The sequence below is a fragment of the Corapipo altera genome, unplaced genomic scaffold (genome assembly GCF_003945725.1).
Source record: "Corapipo altera isolate COAL_440 unplaced genomic scaffold, ASM394572v1 96, whole genome shotgun sequence".
NCBI lineage: Eukaryota > Metazoa > Chordata > Aves > Passeriformes > Pipridae > Corapipo > Corapipo altera.
Window position 1 is genome coordinate 998,507 of NW_020884962.1, and position 18,018 is coordinate 1,016,524.

At 52.2% G+C, this 18,018-nt stretch overlaps 1 protein-coding gene across 1 annotated transcript; it reads left to right on the forward strand.

Annotated features, from left to right (window-relative positions):
- The first annotated feature begins 77 nt into the window (after positions 1-77).
- On the forward strand, positions 78-14,029 carry MAU2 (MAU2 sister chromatid cohesion factor). Its single transcript, XM_027664208.1, has 16 exons — positions 78-91; positions 256-468; positions 1,063-1,090; positions 1,894-2,049; positions 2,482-2,628; positions 3,236-3,326; positions 3,736-3,839; positions 4,665-4,742; positions 5,392-5,457; positions 5,737-5,820; positions 6,891-6,940; positions 7,178-7,255; positions 7,898-8,009; positions 8,478-8,568; positions 9,300-9,427; positions 10,821-14,029. Exons 1-16 carry the CDS (start codon positions 78-80, stop codon positions 10,893-10,895), a joined length of 1,515 nt encoding a protein of 504 aa, XP_027520009.1. The 3' UTR covers positions 10,896-14,029.
- The last annotated feature ends 3,989 nt before the right edge of the window (positions 14,030-18,018 follow it).

Sequence of the window (18,018 nt, forward strand, 5' to 3'; positions counted from 1 at the left end):
TGCCTTGGGAGATGTGGGAGGGGGAAAAGGAGCAGGTGAAAGGTGTCCAGGGAAAATTACTGTTCCTGTTCTGGACTATGCTCCCAAGTGTGTACAAAATAAATGTATATATATATATGAGTGTATTTATATAAAAATATATATAAATTGAATTCCTGTTGTGGGATATGCTCACAAGTGTGTATAAAATAAATATATATATAAAAATACATGGAAATTGAATGTATAAGTAAATTATGAAGTGTGACTGTCAAGTCTGGGGGTTTATGTTTTGGCACATGGAAAGCACAGGGATAGTGACACTGGGAGAGCTCAGGAATGGGTTTCATGGAGCAAACACCGACCTTTTGGGTGGTTTTTTTTGTCATTCCAGCAACTCCACACCCTGGAGAAGGACTTGGTGTCTGCCTGTGACCTGCTGGGAGTGGGAGCAGAGTATGCCAGGGTGGTGGGATCCGAGTACACCAGGTGAGATCCCTGGGATCCCCTCCCTCCCCATGGAAAATATCCCGCTTTCCTCTGCTTTTTATTTAGAGCTGTTCTGGGTTTTATTTAAAGCTGTTGGTTTGCCACTAAAATCCACTTAGAAATCACGTTTCTGAGTTGGTTTCTCCAGCTCTGGGGGTTTTTTTTTCCAGCTCTTTCCTTTCCCTGCTCACGGAATCCCAGAGTGGTTTGGGTTGGAAGGGCCTTAAAGATCCTCCAGTTCTAACCTTCCACCACACCAGTAAAACCATTAAACCCAATCATGTCCTTTCAAGACTCTGGAGGGGCTTTTTAAACTGAATTCTGTCTGGTTTGAGCTCAGAAACTTTTGGAGCTGGAACTGCCCAAAGCTGGGATCCAAAGCTGAGGCTGGAATTCTGATTCCTGCAGCTCTAATTGACCTTTTCCACATCACTTTGAAATGGGTTTCCTGTGCCAGGTCCCTTAATACTCTTTTCCTTCTGCTCTTCAGGGGGGGAGAAAAGCAAATCCTTATTTTTTCCTCTTTATTTTTTAATATGTAATTGTGGTTTGAGCAACTCTCTGTGAGCATAACTTTGTTTTGTTCCATTCCAGAGCGTTGTTCCTGCTCAGCAAGGGGATGGTGAGTTGGATGTTCTTTTAAATAACCTCTTCACTCGTTTAATGCAAGTTCCAGAGCAAATGAACAAGACTTGCCTGGCCATAAACTGATTTTTTAAGGTGCCTTGTGTGCCTTTTTGTGCTTTTTTATCTTCTTGTTTGCCCTGTGAGCAAGCAGGGCACTAAAATATATTTGGGATAAGCTTTGAGTCTGCAGGATTGGTGTGGAATCCTCAGGAATAGGTTTGAGGGGTTTTTTTTTTTCCTCCTCAAGTGTGACGTGATTTTCTGGGAGGGAAAAGGATAACTGGGAATTGTAAAAGGATTGTAAAAGGATTTCTGGGAGGGAAAAGGATAACTGGGAATTGTGAAAGGATTTCTGGGAGGGAAAAGGATAACTGGGAATTGTGAAAGGATTTCTGGGAGGGAAAAGGATAACTGGGAATGGTGAAAGGATTTCTGGGAGGGAAAAGGATGATTGGAAGTGGGAAAAGGATGGTTGGAAGTTGGAAAAGGATGGTTGGAAACTGTCAGTGGAGGGAGGGGAAGCTGTGGCTGTGGGAAAGGGCTCTTGCAATGAGATGAATGTGCCTGGAATGAGAATCCTGGAATGGTTTGGGTTGGAAGGGGCTCAAAGCCCATCCAGTGCCACGGGCAGGGACACCTCCCACTATCCCGGATTTCTCCAGCCTGCCCTTGGAAAATTCCAGGGATGGGGCAGCCACAGCTTCCCTGGGAATCCCACCCCACTTCCTCCCAGTGCTGTGGTTCAAGCTGTTCCTCACCAAAGCCACGGTTTTCCTTCTTTTCCCTCTGGAATTGCAGCTGCTCCTGATGGAGCGGAAGCTGCAGGAGGTTCACCCTCTGCTGACCCTGTGCGGGCAGATCGTGGAGAACTGGCAGGGGAACCCCATCCAGAAGGAATCCCTGCGGGTGTTCTTCCTGGTCCTGCAGGTCACACACTACCTGGATGCTGGGCAGGTAGGTGGGAGATCCCAGGGAAATGCTGGGAAGAGCAGCACTGCTTCCACAAACACCTCTGGGGGGGGGGGTTTTGGGGAACAAAACTGAATTTCTGTCGATTTTCGTCACAAGGGAAACCAGGGGGAAAAATTACTTGAATTTCTTCCTCCAGGGAAGGTTTTCTGGGATGTTTTTGGACTCTTTGGCCTCTCTTGCTTCCATGTTGTGCTGCTGGGGGGGAAGTAACACCCACCAGCCAAAAAACTGTAATTTTGGGAAACGCTTTGCTCAGATTTTCCCCCACAAATGGCAGAGTGTTGCTCATCCTGGAAACAGTCCCTGTTACACTTTGGGCACAAAGTAATTCCCTGACTCGGTGGAGGGGGGTTATTTGTCCCCTGGGAGGTTTTCCCCCCCGGAATGGTGCCTCTGGAATGTGTGCTTTGCCAGGTGAAGAGCGTGAAGCCCTGCCTGAAGCAGCTCCAGCAGTGCATCCAGACCATCTCCACGCTCCACGACGACGAGATCCTGCCCAGCAACCCCGCTGACCTCTTCCACTGGCTGCCCAAGGAGCACATGTGTGTGCTGGTCTACCTGGTGAGAGCTCTGCTTGCTAATTAGTTGCTAAATTAATGAGGGCTTGGGTAAAAACTGCTGGGGTGGATCTCAGTGCTGCACGAGCAGCTGGATCCTGCCCACGGCATCCCTGGCACCACCAGTGTGGGGAAAAGAGGGGAAAGAAGCCCAAAAACTGAAATTAAACTCTATTAATATCCAACTCAAAGAAAAAAGAGATTAATTTGTGGAAGAGGAGCCACCTTGGCTCAGTTTTTACCAGTGTTGTGACAGTTGGACTCCAGGTCTCTGGAACTGGTCGTTCCACTTCTTGAACGTGACTCAAAATCCTAAATTTTGTCAAGAGTGAGCTAAAAAAGCTCAGTTGTGAGGACTCCCAGGCCTCGTGGGAGCTGCCAGCCCTTCCCTCTTGGCACAGAGGAATTTTCAGATAATCCTGGAACAGTTTGGGTTGGAAGGACCTTAAAGCTCATCCAGTGCAGGGACCCCTCCTGCTGTCCCAGGCTGCTCCAGCCTGCCCTTGGACACTTCCAGAGACTGGGAGGTGCCCAGTTTGTCTGGGAATCGCATCCCAGTGCTCCTGGGAAGGCTGAGGGAGGTGAGTGAGCCGTGCTGTGTCTCCCTGCAGGTGACAGTGATGCATTCCATGCAGGCAGGGTACCTGGAGAAGGCCCAGAAGTACACAGACAAAGCCCTCATGCAGCTGGAGAAGCTAAAAAGTAAGGAGAAGGCTTGGAATTCAGCTGATGCTGCAAAACTGCAGTATTTGTTGCTAATTTAAACCAAACACAGCCTTTTTTGGCTCCCTGGTCAGTCAAAGACCAGACTGAGACTTTTGTTCTGTTTTAAGGCTGGGTGGTTGCTTTAAATACAGAAATACTACTGAGAATAACAACTTTTCCCACTGTTTGTTCCCACTGTTTGTTTCACTGCTTCCACTATTATTCTTTTAGCTGATTGCTTTGAGTACAAAAATTAGTAGTTTGTTTATTGTCAGTAACAATATTGTGAATAAGATTTTTACTGTTAAAATATCGAGTTTTGGGGGGTGTTGCTGTGACTCAGTGAACTGGGTTGTAGATTCCTGAGGTGACTCCACTTGCTGTGCTCCTTTCCCTCCCTCTCCAGTGCTGGACTGCAGCCCCATCCTGTCCTCATTCCAAGTGATTTTGTTGGAACACATCATCATGTGCCGGCTGGTCACGGGACACAAAGCCACAGCCCTGCAGGAGGTGAGGGTGGGGTGGGATTCCAGCATTCCCTGGGATGGGGGTGGCCTTTAAAATATGAGAATTTCAGTTTGGGGGGAGATATTTGGGCTCAGACAGGAATTCCTGCTGAGTTATTGATGGATACAGCCAGGATGGATGGATGGAGCTCAGGAGCTGTGGGATTGGCTCCTCTGCAATATTTTCAGGACACTTTGGAGTTGAGCAGTGGTTGATGGTGCAGCTGACACCCTCCTGCTGTATTTACAGCCTGACTGGGTGTCCTTCCCCTTCCCAGAGTGGCTCCTTCCTCTTCCTTGTCCAAGCATTTCCCAGCTTTCAGGCTTCCTGCCTTTCTGTCCTTTCCTCCTGCACAGTGGAAGGAGAGCAAGGGAGGGTTTGTGTTCTTTAGTGCAAGAAAGGACTGAGCCTTTTCCCATTTTTCCAGTCATTTTCAAATCCTGCTCATCCTGTTGATGGGAGGTGCTGGATCATCCCAAGCAGGGAGGTTCAGAACTGGTCATTGCTCCTGGCCCGTTCCCTGGAATATTTTTATCCCAGTTTTTCTGCAGAATTTCAGGTTTGGGGTCTGTCAGGAGGGATCTGTGACTTGGTTTGCAGGTGGTGGAGCTGCTGGAGCAAACCATTCCAAAGCAGTTGGAATGGTGGGGCAGTGCCTGTCCCTGGGCTGGGGGCACATCCAGCCTCCAGCTTTTACCCAGGAGCGTAATTTGGGATCCTTGGAATAATCCCTGAAACCTGGAGACACGTGGGGGTGGGAGGAGGTGGATTTGGAGCAGGAAATGGAGGGAAAGCGTCCTAAAATGTGCTTCTCTGTGCTTGTCCCAGATCTCCCAGGTGTGCCAGCTGTGCCAGCAGTCACCCAGGCTCTTCTCCAACCACGCTGCCCAGCTCCACACGCTCCTGGTGAGTGCCTGGAATTAGCCCTGGGAGCTCCTGGAAGCACCAGATCCCGCTCTCCTGCTCATCCCCAGGAACTCAGGGCAGGCAGGGAATGGAGGAGCAGGAATCCTTTCCTGTGGGGACTCACCCCTGGTGAGATTCCCACGTGTCAGAGGCTTTTAAAACCCTTTGGAAATAAGTGTTGGGGAATCCTGGAGTGGGTTTGGTTTGGAAGGACCTTAAATCCCATCCCATCCCATCCCACCTCCTGCTATCCCAGGTTGCTCCAGCCTGGCCTTGGACACTTCCAGGGATGAGGAATCCACAGGTTTTCTGGAAAAAGATTTGTATTGGATTTTGTATCACAAATAGTCAGTGAGGTAAATTCAGGAGGTTTAAAACAGCTGGAGATGGTTTTTTATGGGAATTGTCACGTAGGAAATTTTGAGCATTGTGTGACATTTATGAAGGTTTCCTCAGCTAAATAAAGCTTTATTCACGTGAATGAACTTATTTTAAAGGGCTTTCTGTAAGAATTCCTTGTTTTTCCCAGAGCCAAGCACATCCAGGGCTTGTTGGTGGCTTTTCCCTGCCGATATCCCGGGATTTCTGTGGGTTTGGGGGGTGCCTTTCTTCACTGTGAGGATCATAATTTACATTTCTTCTCCTCCAGGGCCTCTACTGCATCTCTGTTAACTGCATGGACAATGCAGAAGCACAATTCACTACAGCACTGAGGGTGAGATTTCTGTTCCCAGGCTTTCCTGTGGATGCTCCAGGTGGGAGTGGGACTGTTGGAATTGTGTGGGAACAGCGAGGTCGGAAGGGAAACCTGGCAATAATCTGTATTTAGCTTCACTGCTCTCTTAATTTGTCCTGTGCTCCCAGTCTGGAGGGTTTTGCAGCCTCACAACATCAGGTGTAAAACGTGGGATTTTTATGGGATGAGCAGATGCCAGGGGAAGCTCTGGAACATGTGGAATTTGTGACTGTGCTGTTGTTGTTCTGTCCCTCCCAGCTCACGACACATCAGGAGCTCTGGGCATTTATTGTCACCAACTTGGCCAGCGTGTACATCCGGGAGGGCAACAGGCACCAGGAGGTAAATGGGCCCTGCCTGCCCCCAGAACCACCTTCCCTGCAGGGAAAACCCCTCCTGGCCTTGGAATTCTGCTTTTCCCTGGGTGTTTTTGCAGTGGGAGCCTTGCCTGGCAGCAGCTCCTTCACCAGGCAGTTGGAGAGGAATCAGCTGGATCAGGGTGTTCTGGATCAGGGTGTTCTGGATCAGGGTGTTCTGGATCAGGGTGTTCTGGATCAGGGTGTTCTGGATCAGGGTGTTCTGGCTCATCCCCAGAATTCTGGCTCATCCCCAGAATTCTGGCTCATCCCCAGAATTCTGGCTCATCCCCAGAATTCTGGCTCATCCCCAGGATTCTTCCCAGCTTCCCATGGGAATCGTGGCTTTACTCCCACCTTCCCCCACCCCACCTTTTGGCTCCCCCTGTCCCTCTGCTCTGGGGTTTGGGGAGGTTCCATCAATAACTGGGCAGCCACAAACAGGTCCCTGCAGGTGTTGTGTTCCTTTGGCTTCACCCTGAGGCCGTTCCCAGTCCCCAAATTTCCCCCCAAAATCCCCCATTTCCACCCTCTCAGGGGTGTGAGGGGCCCTCAGAGGTGTGTTTGCAGGAGTCTGGTGAAGAGGCTCCACGTGAACTTTGCCACAACCCACAAAAGGACTTTTGGGGAGGGGGGAAGAGGCTCAGAGAGAGAGAGAGAAAAATGATAATTAAAAATGGACCATTTTTTTCCTTGGCTGAGTGGAATTCTGGTTGGAATCTAACACCAGGTCTGACCCAGCACTGGTTTGGGGTTATGGGACAGCTGAGACACAACAGCCACAAGTTTCCTGGGGGAGTAAAATCATTGTCCAGAAAATCCCCCGAGGTCTGAGGGAGGATATTTTATCCAAAACTTGATTTTGGGGATCAAAACAGGCATGAAAACTCCAAAGGTTGGAGTGTGTGTGCCCTGATCCCACCGGAGGGAGGGAACTCGGGTGTGTTTGGGATGATTTGCACCCTTCTGGTTCGACTTACACTTCAAAAAAAAGCACTTTCTGTTGGGGTGCGTGTGAGAAATGCTGATTATTCCCTCTCCTCTCCCACTCTGCAGCTCTACAGCCTGTTGGAAAGGATAAATCCAGACCACAATTTCCCTGTGAGGTGAGAATTCCGGCGGCTCCGGGGACGGGAACGGGGGATTTGTGGCAGGGTTTGGAAGAGGGAGCAGAACACTCCACTCATTTCCAAGGCAGAAGTTCTGACCTGAAGTGTAATAATGAGTTGGGAAAATGGATTTTTTTTTTTTTGGGGGGGGGGGGGGGGAATTCCCAGCAATCCATGTGGAATTCCCTGATCCCTGCCCCGGGCTGAGATCCCAACCTGTGTTTTCCTCCCCAGCTCCCACTGTCTCCGAGCTGCAGCTTTTTACATCCGAGGGCTCTTCTCCTTCTTCCAGGGAAGATACAACGAGGCAAAGTGAGTACAAATCCCTTGGGGATCCAAACCCAGCAGCTTCCTGCTGTTCCTCCCCTGAATCAAGCAGGAGAAACCCACAGGGAGAAGAGGCAGAAGTGAGGCCTCGGGGTTTCCACTTCGATCCCAAAAAGCTGGATTAATTCCTCTTTTCCCCTAATCCCTGCCCACCCATCCCACAAAAACTGAACCCAGAACTCATGGAGAACCCCAAGCCTCTCGGAGTTGGAGCTATCAGCTGAATTCCCAACTCCCTCCCAGGAAATTTAGTTAAGGGTTGTGCTTTTCCATCATTTATTGCATGTTTTTCCCCCCCTTTCTGAAGTTTTAAAGTAGTTTTGATGTACTTCAGCCTGTGTTGGGTCTGTCCCACTGAAAATCCGGCTCTCTTTCCTGTGGGATCCTTTGGAATCTCCTGTCCTTGGTGCAGTTTTCCAAAGGGGGGAGCTCTGCCACAGCCTTTTTTGCCAAGTGGCAGCCGAGCTTTGGGAATTCAGTGCTTTAAGATCACCTGCAGCAACGTTCATTCCCGACTCCTGATGTTTTCCAGTTAATTCAGCTCTTGATTCAGCTTTCCAAGGATGTTTTTTCTCTGCTGGGAGGGAAGGGATGTTGTCCAACCCCCTTTTTTTCCCTGTTTTCCAGGAGGTTCCTGAGGGAGACCCTGAAGATGTCCAATGCAGAGGATCTGAACCGACTCACAGCCTGTTCCCTGGTGCTGCTGGGGCACATCTTCTACGTGCTGGGCAACCACAGGGTGAGAAATAAACCTTAGAGCATTTTTTTTTATTACTATCCCACAAAAAGTTGGCAGTTTATTGCCTTGGATCTGGGATTTGCACGTTTAATAACTTTAATCAGGTGTTTGAAGTGCCTGAGGAAAAGGGGCTGGAAAAGGACAAGTTGTATCATTCCACTGGATTGTCCAGGGAGGAATTGTGGATACAATCCTGAAATCTGACCGTTGTGCTGGAGCACAGGGAATATTTCTGCTGTGCTGCACTGGAATTCCCAGGATGGAGCAAATCCCAGGCAGCTCTGGGATGAGTTTTTGAGGGGGGGGTTGTCCCATCAAAGGCTCCCAGCTGGGAGTGACAGAACGTGGCACGAGTTAAAGGAGGCAAATTTTTCCTGGCAGATTTGACACCTGTGTGTTTGCAAGGGGGGGAAAAAAATCCCAAATATCCCGTTTATTTTGTTTGCTTTGCCCTCTGCTCTCCCCCAGGAAAGCAACAACATGGTGGTCCCAGCCATGCAGTTGGCCAGCAAGATCCCAGACATGTCTGTGCAGCTCTGGTCCTCAGCCCTGCTCAGAGGTGAGGGGGAAAAGAGCCTTCCTGGGGATGGCTGGGAATGCCCAGAGGTGGAATGGGATAACCCAGAGTCCCCTCTGCTCTGGAGCCAGGCTGGGAGAGCTGGGGGGGTTCTCCTGGAGAAGAGAAGGATCCAGGGAGAGCTGAGAGCCCCTTGCAGAGCCTAAAGGGGCTCCAGGAGAGCTGGAGAGGGACTGGGGACAAGGGATGGAGGGACAGGACACAGGGAATGGCTTCCCACTGCCAGAGGGATAGATGGGATATTGGGAAGGAATTCCCCCTGTGAGGGTGGGGAGGGGCTGGGATGAATTTCCCAGAGAAGCTGTGGCTGCCCCATCCCTGGGAGTGTCCAAGGCCAGGATGGATGCTTGGTCCCTGGAATGTGTGTGGTGGAAGCAGCGAGTCTGTCCCGGTCCCACTAGATGGGGCTGGAAGGCAAAAAATCCCAGCCCAGGCTGCTCAGGGGCTTCCAGTGGTGTCAGGAGTTTCCTTCCTCCTTGTAGGGCTACTTTGATGTTCCTTTGGATAGCTGGAAGCTGAAACAGCAGCAAATCCTGCTGGCAAAGGGAAGGGTTGGGGTTTCCTCGGGAGGTTTTTGCTCTGGAACGATGTGATTTGGTGTTGGAATGATCCCCATCCCACCCAGGGATCGGTGTTTGGGGATAAAGGGAGCTGCTCCCTTGGCACTGGGGTGCAAAGCAGTGGGGTTATTTCTTTCCCCTGGTGTCTTGCAGACCTCAACAAGGCCTGTGGGAATGCCATGGATGCTCACGAGGCAGCTCAGATGCACCAGAACTTCTCCCAGCAGCTGCTCCAGGACCACATCGAGGCCTGCAGCCTCCCTGAGCACAACCTGATCACGGTGAGGGCACAACCCCTGCCTCCCCCTGCCCCCTTCCCACTCAGCTCCCCAAAATTCAGTCAACTCCCTGCAGTTTAAACTGCTCTGAGAGCAGGAAAATGGACAAAAAGTGATTTTTTTGTGAGGGTTGGTTGGTGGCACCGACAGCAGGAGAAGTGACCCAGAGAGTTCATTCTCCTGCAGGTTGGTTGGTGGCTCTGGGCTTTGCTTCTCACAGGTGTTTTCTTGCCACCCCAGAGCTCCTGTTTGGTTTTTGAAGTGGCTTTTGTGGCCATTGGATGTGATCAAGTGGCCTCTTGTTTTGGGGGACAGCTGTTGCTTTTGATCTAAACTTAATTGGAGGCTCTGGGCCATCCCCTCTGCCCTGTCCTGGGAATGCTTTGCTGGACACAGCTCAAAGGGCAGTTTGCACTGGGACCTCAGCATTCCCAGGTGGGGTTTTCCTCCCCTTCTGGAAGTCACTGAGTTGCAACAACTCAGTTTTTAAGCCCCCAAATGCTTTTCCCTGCCCTTGGCAGTGCCCTGAGCTCCTGAACGAGGAGCAACTGGAAAAGAGGGGCTTGGAAACCCAGTCCCAGGCAGTTTGCACTGGGACTTCAGCATTCCCAAGTGGGGTTTTTTCCTCCCCCTATTTATCTATAAATATCCATCTTATTTATCTGTTTTTCCTGTCAGAAGCATTTTAACACAGGTTTAAAAATGTAGAATAGTTCCCTCAGCAACAGCAGGAGGTGATTCTGTTGTGAAATAACTGAGAGAACATCCAAGGGGGAAGGTGGGATGTGAGGAACTGGACATCTTTTGGCAGGAAAAGGAGAGGGAAAGGCCAGTGGGGAGGTGCAGTTTGCTGGCTTTGCTCACAGGGGGGGAGCCTGAGAGCTTTGAGGGTCACGGGGTTTGTGAGCAGCAGTTTTGGGGGATCCCAGAGCCAGGTGCCTCCATCCCTCCCTCCCTGAGCCCCCATCCATCCTGAGCCAGGCACAGAGATGCCCTGGATTAAAAACCTGGGGGGGGGGGAAAAAAGGATTAAGAAATAAATACCCAATTTTGGAAGATTTTTGGCCAAGGGGAGATAAGCAACGAAATGAGCCCCCTTTGCCTTGCCCTGGGAGCCTCTGGCACGTCCAGGTGGGTCCCTGCTTGTGCTTTCCTGTGTTCAGGGGTCCAGTTTGTCCTGGGAAGAGCAGGAATTGCTTCCCCTGGGTTGGGAATGGTGGCTGTGTGGAGGGGCTCCCAAAGAAACACCAGTTCCAGGGATGTGGAAAACCCAAACCTGGCGTGTGGGGGGTGAAACGTGGGATCCCCCAAGTTTCAAGGAAGCTCTGGGTGGCCAGTCCTGCTTTTCCCAGGGAGGCTTTTCCCGGGAATTTCACGGTGTGTGTTCTTCTTGCAGTGGACAGATGGACCCCCCCCCGTGCAGTTCCAGGCCCAGAACGGCCCCACCACCAGCCTGGCCAGCCTCCTGTGAACCACAGTAACTATTCAGGACAAACCTCCACCAAACAAAGCCAAAAAAACAAACAAACAAACAAAAAAAAAACCAACAACAAAAGGAGAAAAAACACACACACACACAAAAAAAAAAAAAAAAATCCATGCAAAACCCTTTTCTTCCATGAAAAGGCAGCAGATTCCTCTGGGAGGGAGGCCTTGCTAGGAGAGGGGTGGCAGGAGAGAGGTGGCAGAAGGACAAGAGGAGCCCTTGGTGGGAAGGGCAGCAGGAGCTGCTCCTTCCAGGTGGGAATGTCCTGGTGTGTGTGTGTGTGTGTGTGTAGAGCTGCTGGTTTGAGCTGCTCCCCCTCTGGCTGAGAATTGAGGTTTTTAGTCCAAAGGACTCGTGTTCCTTCACTCTGTTCAGATCCCTCCTGGTTGGGAGCTCCCGGGAAGCGAAGAGGACTCGACTTGGATCCACGTTGGATCCACTCCCCCCTTCCCCTGGAGTGTGATCCTGCTCTTGTGCCCTCCCTGGGGGTGATGGGGGTGAAATCATGATGGATTTTGGGGTGCCCTGAAGTTCCCAGTGTAGTTTCTGAGGTGGAATTCTCCTGGGGTTTTTTTTTTGTGCTGTTGTTGGGGAAGGAGGAGCTGGGGCAGGTTTTGGTGTCCCAGGGCAGGTCCCACCAGAGTGGGACAAAGAGCCACCACTGTGTCCCTGTGAGGGCCTCCCTTCCCTCTCCCTGGCCCAGAACCACAGCTCTCTCCGTGGCTTTGTGGGTTTTGTGGAAGCAGGAACGTTCCTCTCCTCCTGTCTGATCCCTTCATGGGCCAAACAGCTGGGACAAAAACCAGCCTTTTGCATCTTTGCTGCAGCCTGGCAGTGAAGGCACCTGTGCCTTAAGGATTTACAGAGTTAAACCAGGTGGTTAAACCCAGACCCAACCTAAGCCAGAGGCTTAACATAAACCTACAGTCTTGCCCTGGGCAAAACTGCCCAGTTTCCAGGCTTTCCCAGGTGAGATTCCCTGTTCTAGCTCAGTTTTCTGGACTCTGCAGCTGTGAGTTCTCCCTCCCTGTGCCTCTGCAGCCTCAGACCAGGACACAGGTTGGGCCTGCAGAGAGCTGGGAGGAGTTAATTCCAGGTTTTGCCAGGGAGGTTCCTGGGGTTGAATAAAGGTGTTTTTCTCCGTTGGTAGCTCTGGATATTCATCTCCCAGCTTGAACAGGGGAGGGCAGAGGAACGTGTAGGGCTCTCAGTGATTCAGTCAGAGAGGGAACTGACCCCCTAAACCTTTTCTTCAGTCCCAGATGGGTTGGAAGGGACCTTAAAATCATCTCACTTCAGCCCCCAGGGCTCATTTTTCCTTCCCAGTTCCCATCCCCTCTCTCTCTCAGCAGCTCAGAGGTGGTTTTTTTGCAACCCAAACCCTTCAGTTTTCCCCTCTGAAGGACATTCCAGGGACAGGGTTTTGTGCAGTCACCAAAGCAGGATTTTGTGGTTGCTCTCCCATGGAGATCCTGATCCCAGACCTTTGGCTCTGGTGTGGTTTAGGCCTTGTTAAATCTCCAAAGGGGAAAACGTGGCCTTGACACCACCCCAGGCAGGGAATCTTGTCCCTGGCATTGCAAGGAAAACCCTCAGGGCTGTTTAAACTCAAAAAGTGGGAAAGAAATGTGTGATCCAGAGGCCCCAGTCCGGGGAGGATCCAGCTCCTGGGGTGTGCCTGAGGCTCTGAATCCCAAGGCATTCCCATGGGAGCTCCAGGCCAGTGGGGCCCCAGTTTGGGATGAGTTTTGGGGTCCCACTGCTGCACTTGTGGAGACAGAACCCCCCCCAGGAGCTCAGCACCCACCCTGTGCTGGGACTGGGGTCAGGAGCGATCCCCCCTTGGGAATATTGATGCCCCATGGACTGCTCTGCCTTTCCCTTGGATGGGAAGCAGGATCTCCCATTTTTTTCCTCCCCTCTGGAAGTCACTGAGTTGCAACAACTCAGTTTTTAAGCCCCCAAATGCTTTTCCCTGCCCTTGGCAGTGCCCTGAGCTCCTGAACGAGGAGCAACTGGAAAAGAGGGGCTTGGGAACCCAGCCCCAGGCAGGGGCTCCAGGCACCCTCTTGTCTGTCTGTCCATCCAACCTGAGGCTGTCAGGAACTGGGTCCCTTCCAGCTCAGAATATTCTGTGATTCACTTTAATCTCAGCTCTTCATAAATTGGCTTTTAATTTCAGGAGCAGATTCCCAGGGTGGGTCAGGATCCTTAAAGATCATCCCATTCCCACCCCCTGCCACGGGCAGGGACACCTTCCACTAGACCAGGCTGCTCCAAACTGGGCTTAAACCTTTCCAGGGATGGGGCAGCCAGGGCTTGAAATGTTGGCAGAGTCAAAGTGCTGCTCCTGTAGGGCAGGATTGACAAAACCCTGACCCCAGAGAGCTGGGGCTGAGCCTTGGGGGGAAAAAAAAGCCTCTTGCAGGGAGATGTCCAGCAGTGCCTGTTGGGGAAGGCTCATTTCCCAACCTCCTCGTGCTGCTCAGGGACCCCCAGAGCTGGAGATGGGGGGGGCAGGGACACAAATTCCCAGTGACAATTCCCAGGGTGGCTTCTCCTGGTCCTTGGGGGGGGTGGGTTGATCCAGGCTGGAACAAAAAAGGAAGGGGAGAGGGAAGGAAGGACTGGAGGGAAGGCTGGTGCTGATCTCAGGGGTTTGGGGCAGGATCCATGTGCTGCCACATGAGGAGGATCCACCTGGGATCGCCCTGGGCTTGGCTTTGAGCCCAACAAAACCCTCCCCCTGTCCCAGAACTCAGCTCCAGAGCCCCCTTCCCACCCCCAGGACTCCAAGCCCTGTGTAAATTTGAACATAACCCGGTGATTTTCTATCTCTCCAGCCCCATGTACATCAGTGACAATGTACAGAAGCTTTTTAACTACACTTGTATATTAAATTATTTAATAGTTTGTTTTTTTTTTTTTTTTTTTTTTGCTTTTCAGTACCTTTTGTATTGTTAACAGGGCTGAGAACGAGGCCCTCAGCTGAAGTTCTGCTCATTTCCAGAGTGTGTAAAGTTGAACAGCAAAACTAGAAGTTTACAAAAATACTCTGTCGAAGTGCTTGGTCTGTTTGACTTGATTTGAACAAATTTCTAACCTGTCTTGTCCAATCATTTAATTCTCTCTCTCACCAAACGACCCCTGAAGTGTTTTATGAGCTTCTAAAACACACACACACACACACAAAAAAAAAAATTATTCTTCTAAAGATGTAATTTAGAGAAATGTACAGGTTTGGGGTTTGGGGTTTTTTTTTTTTTTTTGGTTGGTTTGTTTGGTTTTTTTTTCCTCTGGGTATTTTTAAAGGAGTAGCAGGAACTTTAACCCATCTAATCCCTGGTTGTAGATAGTGTAAAAAAAAAACTGATATATGTATAGAGACTGCAGTCTGGAGATGTGTTTTTGCCCCTTGTATCCCATTCCCTGCAGCAGGAATAGCAAAGGCCCAACCACCCAGGGCACCTGGATCAGGCTGGGGAGTTCAAAAGAGATCAAATCAAAATAAAATAAGAATAAAACCCATCAGGAGCAAAAAAAAATTGCCTGATAAACGAGGGCCTGAAGCTGCCTGAGCTCCCCTGCTCCCCTCCCCTGCTCTGATTTCAGCCAGTTCTCCCAAATTCTGAGGGAACTGAGGGATGTCAGGGCTCCCTGAGCCCTCCAGCCCCGTTCCTGCCATGGACAAGGGGGTGAAGGGAATCTTGGGGAGGTGTTTTTTTTTATTTTTGGCTGTGCAGAAAAAGGGGGAGCAAAGAGGCTGCGGTGCCCCCTGTCCCTGCCCCCCCTGTGTGTATTTAATGTCCCCCTGAGTGTCTGTGGGCCCCCAGGAGCAGGACAGGGATCCCCAGCCCCTGCTCCTGCTCCCTGTAAATACACCTGAACCCCTGCAATGAGAAGGGGCCTGGCCCTGTCCCCCTTCTCGTTTTCTATATTAGAAGAATTTTTAAATAAAGTGAAATTTTACTTCTTCTACCGCTTTGTAGAATTGATTCCTTCAGCCCAGCCCCACAGAGGTCACTGCTGGGCCCACAACCCGGATTTTCCTGCTTGGAAATGCTCCCCTGGGCAGGGAGGACGTGGCTGGAGCTGCTCTGGGATTGCTGGAACATCAGCAGGTGTCTGGGATAACACATGGATTCATCAAACACCGGGAATTGTGAGTGGTTTTGGGCCAGGACACAACTGTTCTTCCCTGCCCTGGATGAGGCTGTGTTTGATCTTCACCAGTGGATCAGTGGTTTCCTGGGAGAAATTTCCTCTCTGTGCCTTTTACCCCCGAATTTTCAAGCAGGTGTTTTTTAACATTTTCAGCTTTTTAAAGTTGTTGGGGTTTTTTCGAGTTTGTTTTTCAAGTTAAAAAAAACCAACAAAACAAAAACAACAAACAGAAGAAAACTGCTGAATTCTTTTGAGAGTAAAACGTGGAAGGAACTAAAGGTACAAGACTCAACTGCAGCCTGTCCCTTCCCAGAGCACCACCTGAGCTGCTGAGCTCCTCCCTGGAACTTTCATCCAAGAAGCTGAGTGGGTTTTGCTCCAAAAACGAGAATTCCAGCCCGAATGGCAGCTTCCTTTTTGCTGGGAATGGGATTGGACTGCGCTGCCTCTCCCTGGGAATCTGCACCTCCTTCCTCAGGGAAAAGAGCTGAGCTGTTGGCACCTTCTCCTCTTCATCCTTCCCTCTGGAATCTCGGCAGCTCCTGCGGGAAACACCTGAAACCCAGTGGCTGCAGGTGCAAAGGTTTGATCCTGACAGGTCCAGAGCCACATCCAGAGTCAGTTTTCCTTGTGTTTGGCCGTGTCAGGAGCTGACACAGGGCAAAACAAAGCTCCAAACCTGCTGCACAGGTGGCTGGAGATGGTTCTGCCACGCTCCCAGCTCGTCCCACCTGGATTGGAACGTGGCAGGGAAAAGAGCCCTTCCCACCAACCACAGGGAAAAAAGGGAAGGAGTCTGGGCCTGACTTTACCTGAGTTTTAGGGAATCAAACCCAGCTCAAGGCTGTTCTGAAGCTCTCCTGGGAGAAGCAGGTGGAGGTGCAGCAGCTCTGTGTGTGTTCCCTGGGGATTAAAGGATTGTTCCCGAGGCTCCAGCCCTCCCTGGGTAACCAGGAGGTTTGGAATGGCCTGAGGTTTGGAGCCAGGGGGTTCTGGGGAGAAGTCACTGAGTTAAAACTTCTCTGTGCCCAAAATCAGGCCATGCAAAGGGGGGGAGGGAGGGAGAAGGTGCTTTTTAACAGGAAAACGTGTTCATGGAATCCTGGAATGGTTTGGGTGGGAAGGGACCCAAAGGACCATCCATTCCCACCCCCTGCCCTGGGCAGGGACACCTCCCACTGCCCCAGGTTGCTCCAACCCAGCCTTGGACAATTCCAGGGATCCAGGGGCAGCCACAGCTTCTCTGGGAATTCCATCCCATCCCTTCCCCACCTTCCCAGCCAGGAATTCCTTCCCAATATCCCATCCAACCCTCTGGCAGTTTGAAAGCCCTTCCCCCTTGTCCTGTCCCTCCAGGCCCTTAATCACTCTCCCAAAGGATGCTGAGCACAAAGTTGTTCCCAGAAATTGGGAATCTTTGACCTGTTGAGTGGCAAAAGTGAAGTTTGTTGGAGCTTCCCTGCCCGGCTCTGGATGCAGGGAGGGAGGAGAGCCCTGGGTTTGAGCTCTGGTTCTTTCCTTGCAAAAGCCTCGACTTGGTGCCTCCCCTGCCTTGGTAAAACGGGGAAACATTCTCCCCTCGTGCTCCTTGACGATTATAAATGGAAATAATCGGCATTATCAGAGTGAAACCAGCACCCCAATAACCTGCTGGGAGCCGCCTCAAATCCCATCAGCTGCACGTGGAAAACACTCGGGGAAAGCTCCGTGCTGGCCTTGGAAAAGTGCAGCCCTGGCACTTTATTCCCCCTTCCATTAGAAAATTGCTTCACCCAAGATTTATTTCTTTTTCCCTGTGAAGCACAACCTCCCTTTCCAGGTGTCTGGAAACGCTGGATACCAAATCCCGAGGGCTGTGGCAGAGCCGGGCTGATGGGGGGGGTGGCGGCTCAGCACACGGGTTTTTTTAATGTATTAATCCAACTGTTCAGGGAGTCTCCCGAGGAAAATTCGTTTATTAATTCCTTTGTTCCCGGCTCTGCGGCGCCGACTCGGCCAGGTGGGTTCGGCTCCTGCCCGGGTTCGTCCCCGCAGCCCAAGGGTTAAAAATCCCTGCGGGAACATCCCGGGGGAGGCGCGGCCGGGGCGGGGGAAGGGCCGGGGAACCCTGACCCACATCGGGGCTGAGTCACCGAACCGGCACCGGGGGACGGGCCGGGACCTGCCCCGGCACCCGCTGGAGCTGCTCCGGGAGCGGCCCCTTCTGATCCCCGGCACCGGCTGGAGCTGCGACCGCGGGACCTGCCCCAGCCCCCGAGATCGGTACCGGAGGGTCCCGGGGCTGCCCCCGCCTCCATCCCACCCCATCCCACCCCATCCCATCCCATCCCATCCCATCCCACCCCCGCGCCGCTTCCTCCCGCCGCCGCTCCCCGCCCCCCCCCCCCCCTATCTGCGGCCCCAGCGCGGCCTGCGCGGGCGGATAAGGGCGGCCGCGGCCCCTCCCCGCGGGCAGCGCCATCACCTCAGCCGGCCCCGGGAGGAGCCGGCCCCGGCCCGGCCCCGGGAGGAGCCGCTCCCGGCCCCGGGGGGACCCGGCGGGCGGAACCGCTCTCGGCCCGGCCCCTCGGGACACGCCCCCTCCCCGCGGGCCGCGCTCCCATTGGTCGCCGCTGCCCGCGGCGTGGCGCTCACTGGGCAAACCGCCCGTCAATCAAAGAGGCCGCGCCTCTTTCCCCTGGCGGGGGCGGGGCTCACGGCGTGTCAATCAAATAAGTGGCCACGCCTCTTTTCGTCTCCGCTTACTACGGGGGCGGGGCGAAGGCGGGCTCCGCGCGGTGATTGGTCGCGGCGCAGGCAAGCCCTGTTCTGATTGGGCGGTTCACCCGTCAGTCACGAGTTTAAAGATAAAAAAACCCCAGCGCAGCGCCCCAGGCCCGGCGGGGGGCGTGGCCAAGGGCAGGGGGGCGTGACCAGGCGCGAGGGTGTCCCAAATCTGCCTGGC

Excerpts from the sequence above, each read along its gene's own strand:
- MAU2 (XM_027664208.1), top strand. Across the intron at positions 3,327-3,735 it reads GCAGCTGGAGAAGCTAAAAA|TGCTGGACTGCAGCCCCATC; the intron begins GTAAGGAGAAGG and ends CTCCCTCTCCAG. Across the intron at positions 8,010-8,477 it reads ACGTGCTGGGCAACCACAGG|GAAAGCAACAACATGGTGGT; the intron begins GTGAGAAATAAA and ends GCTCTCCCCCAG.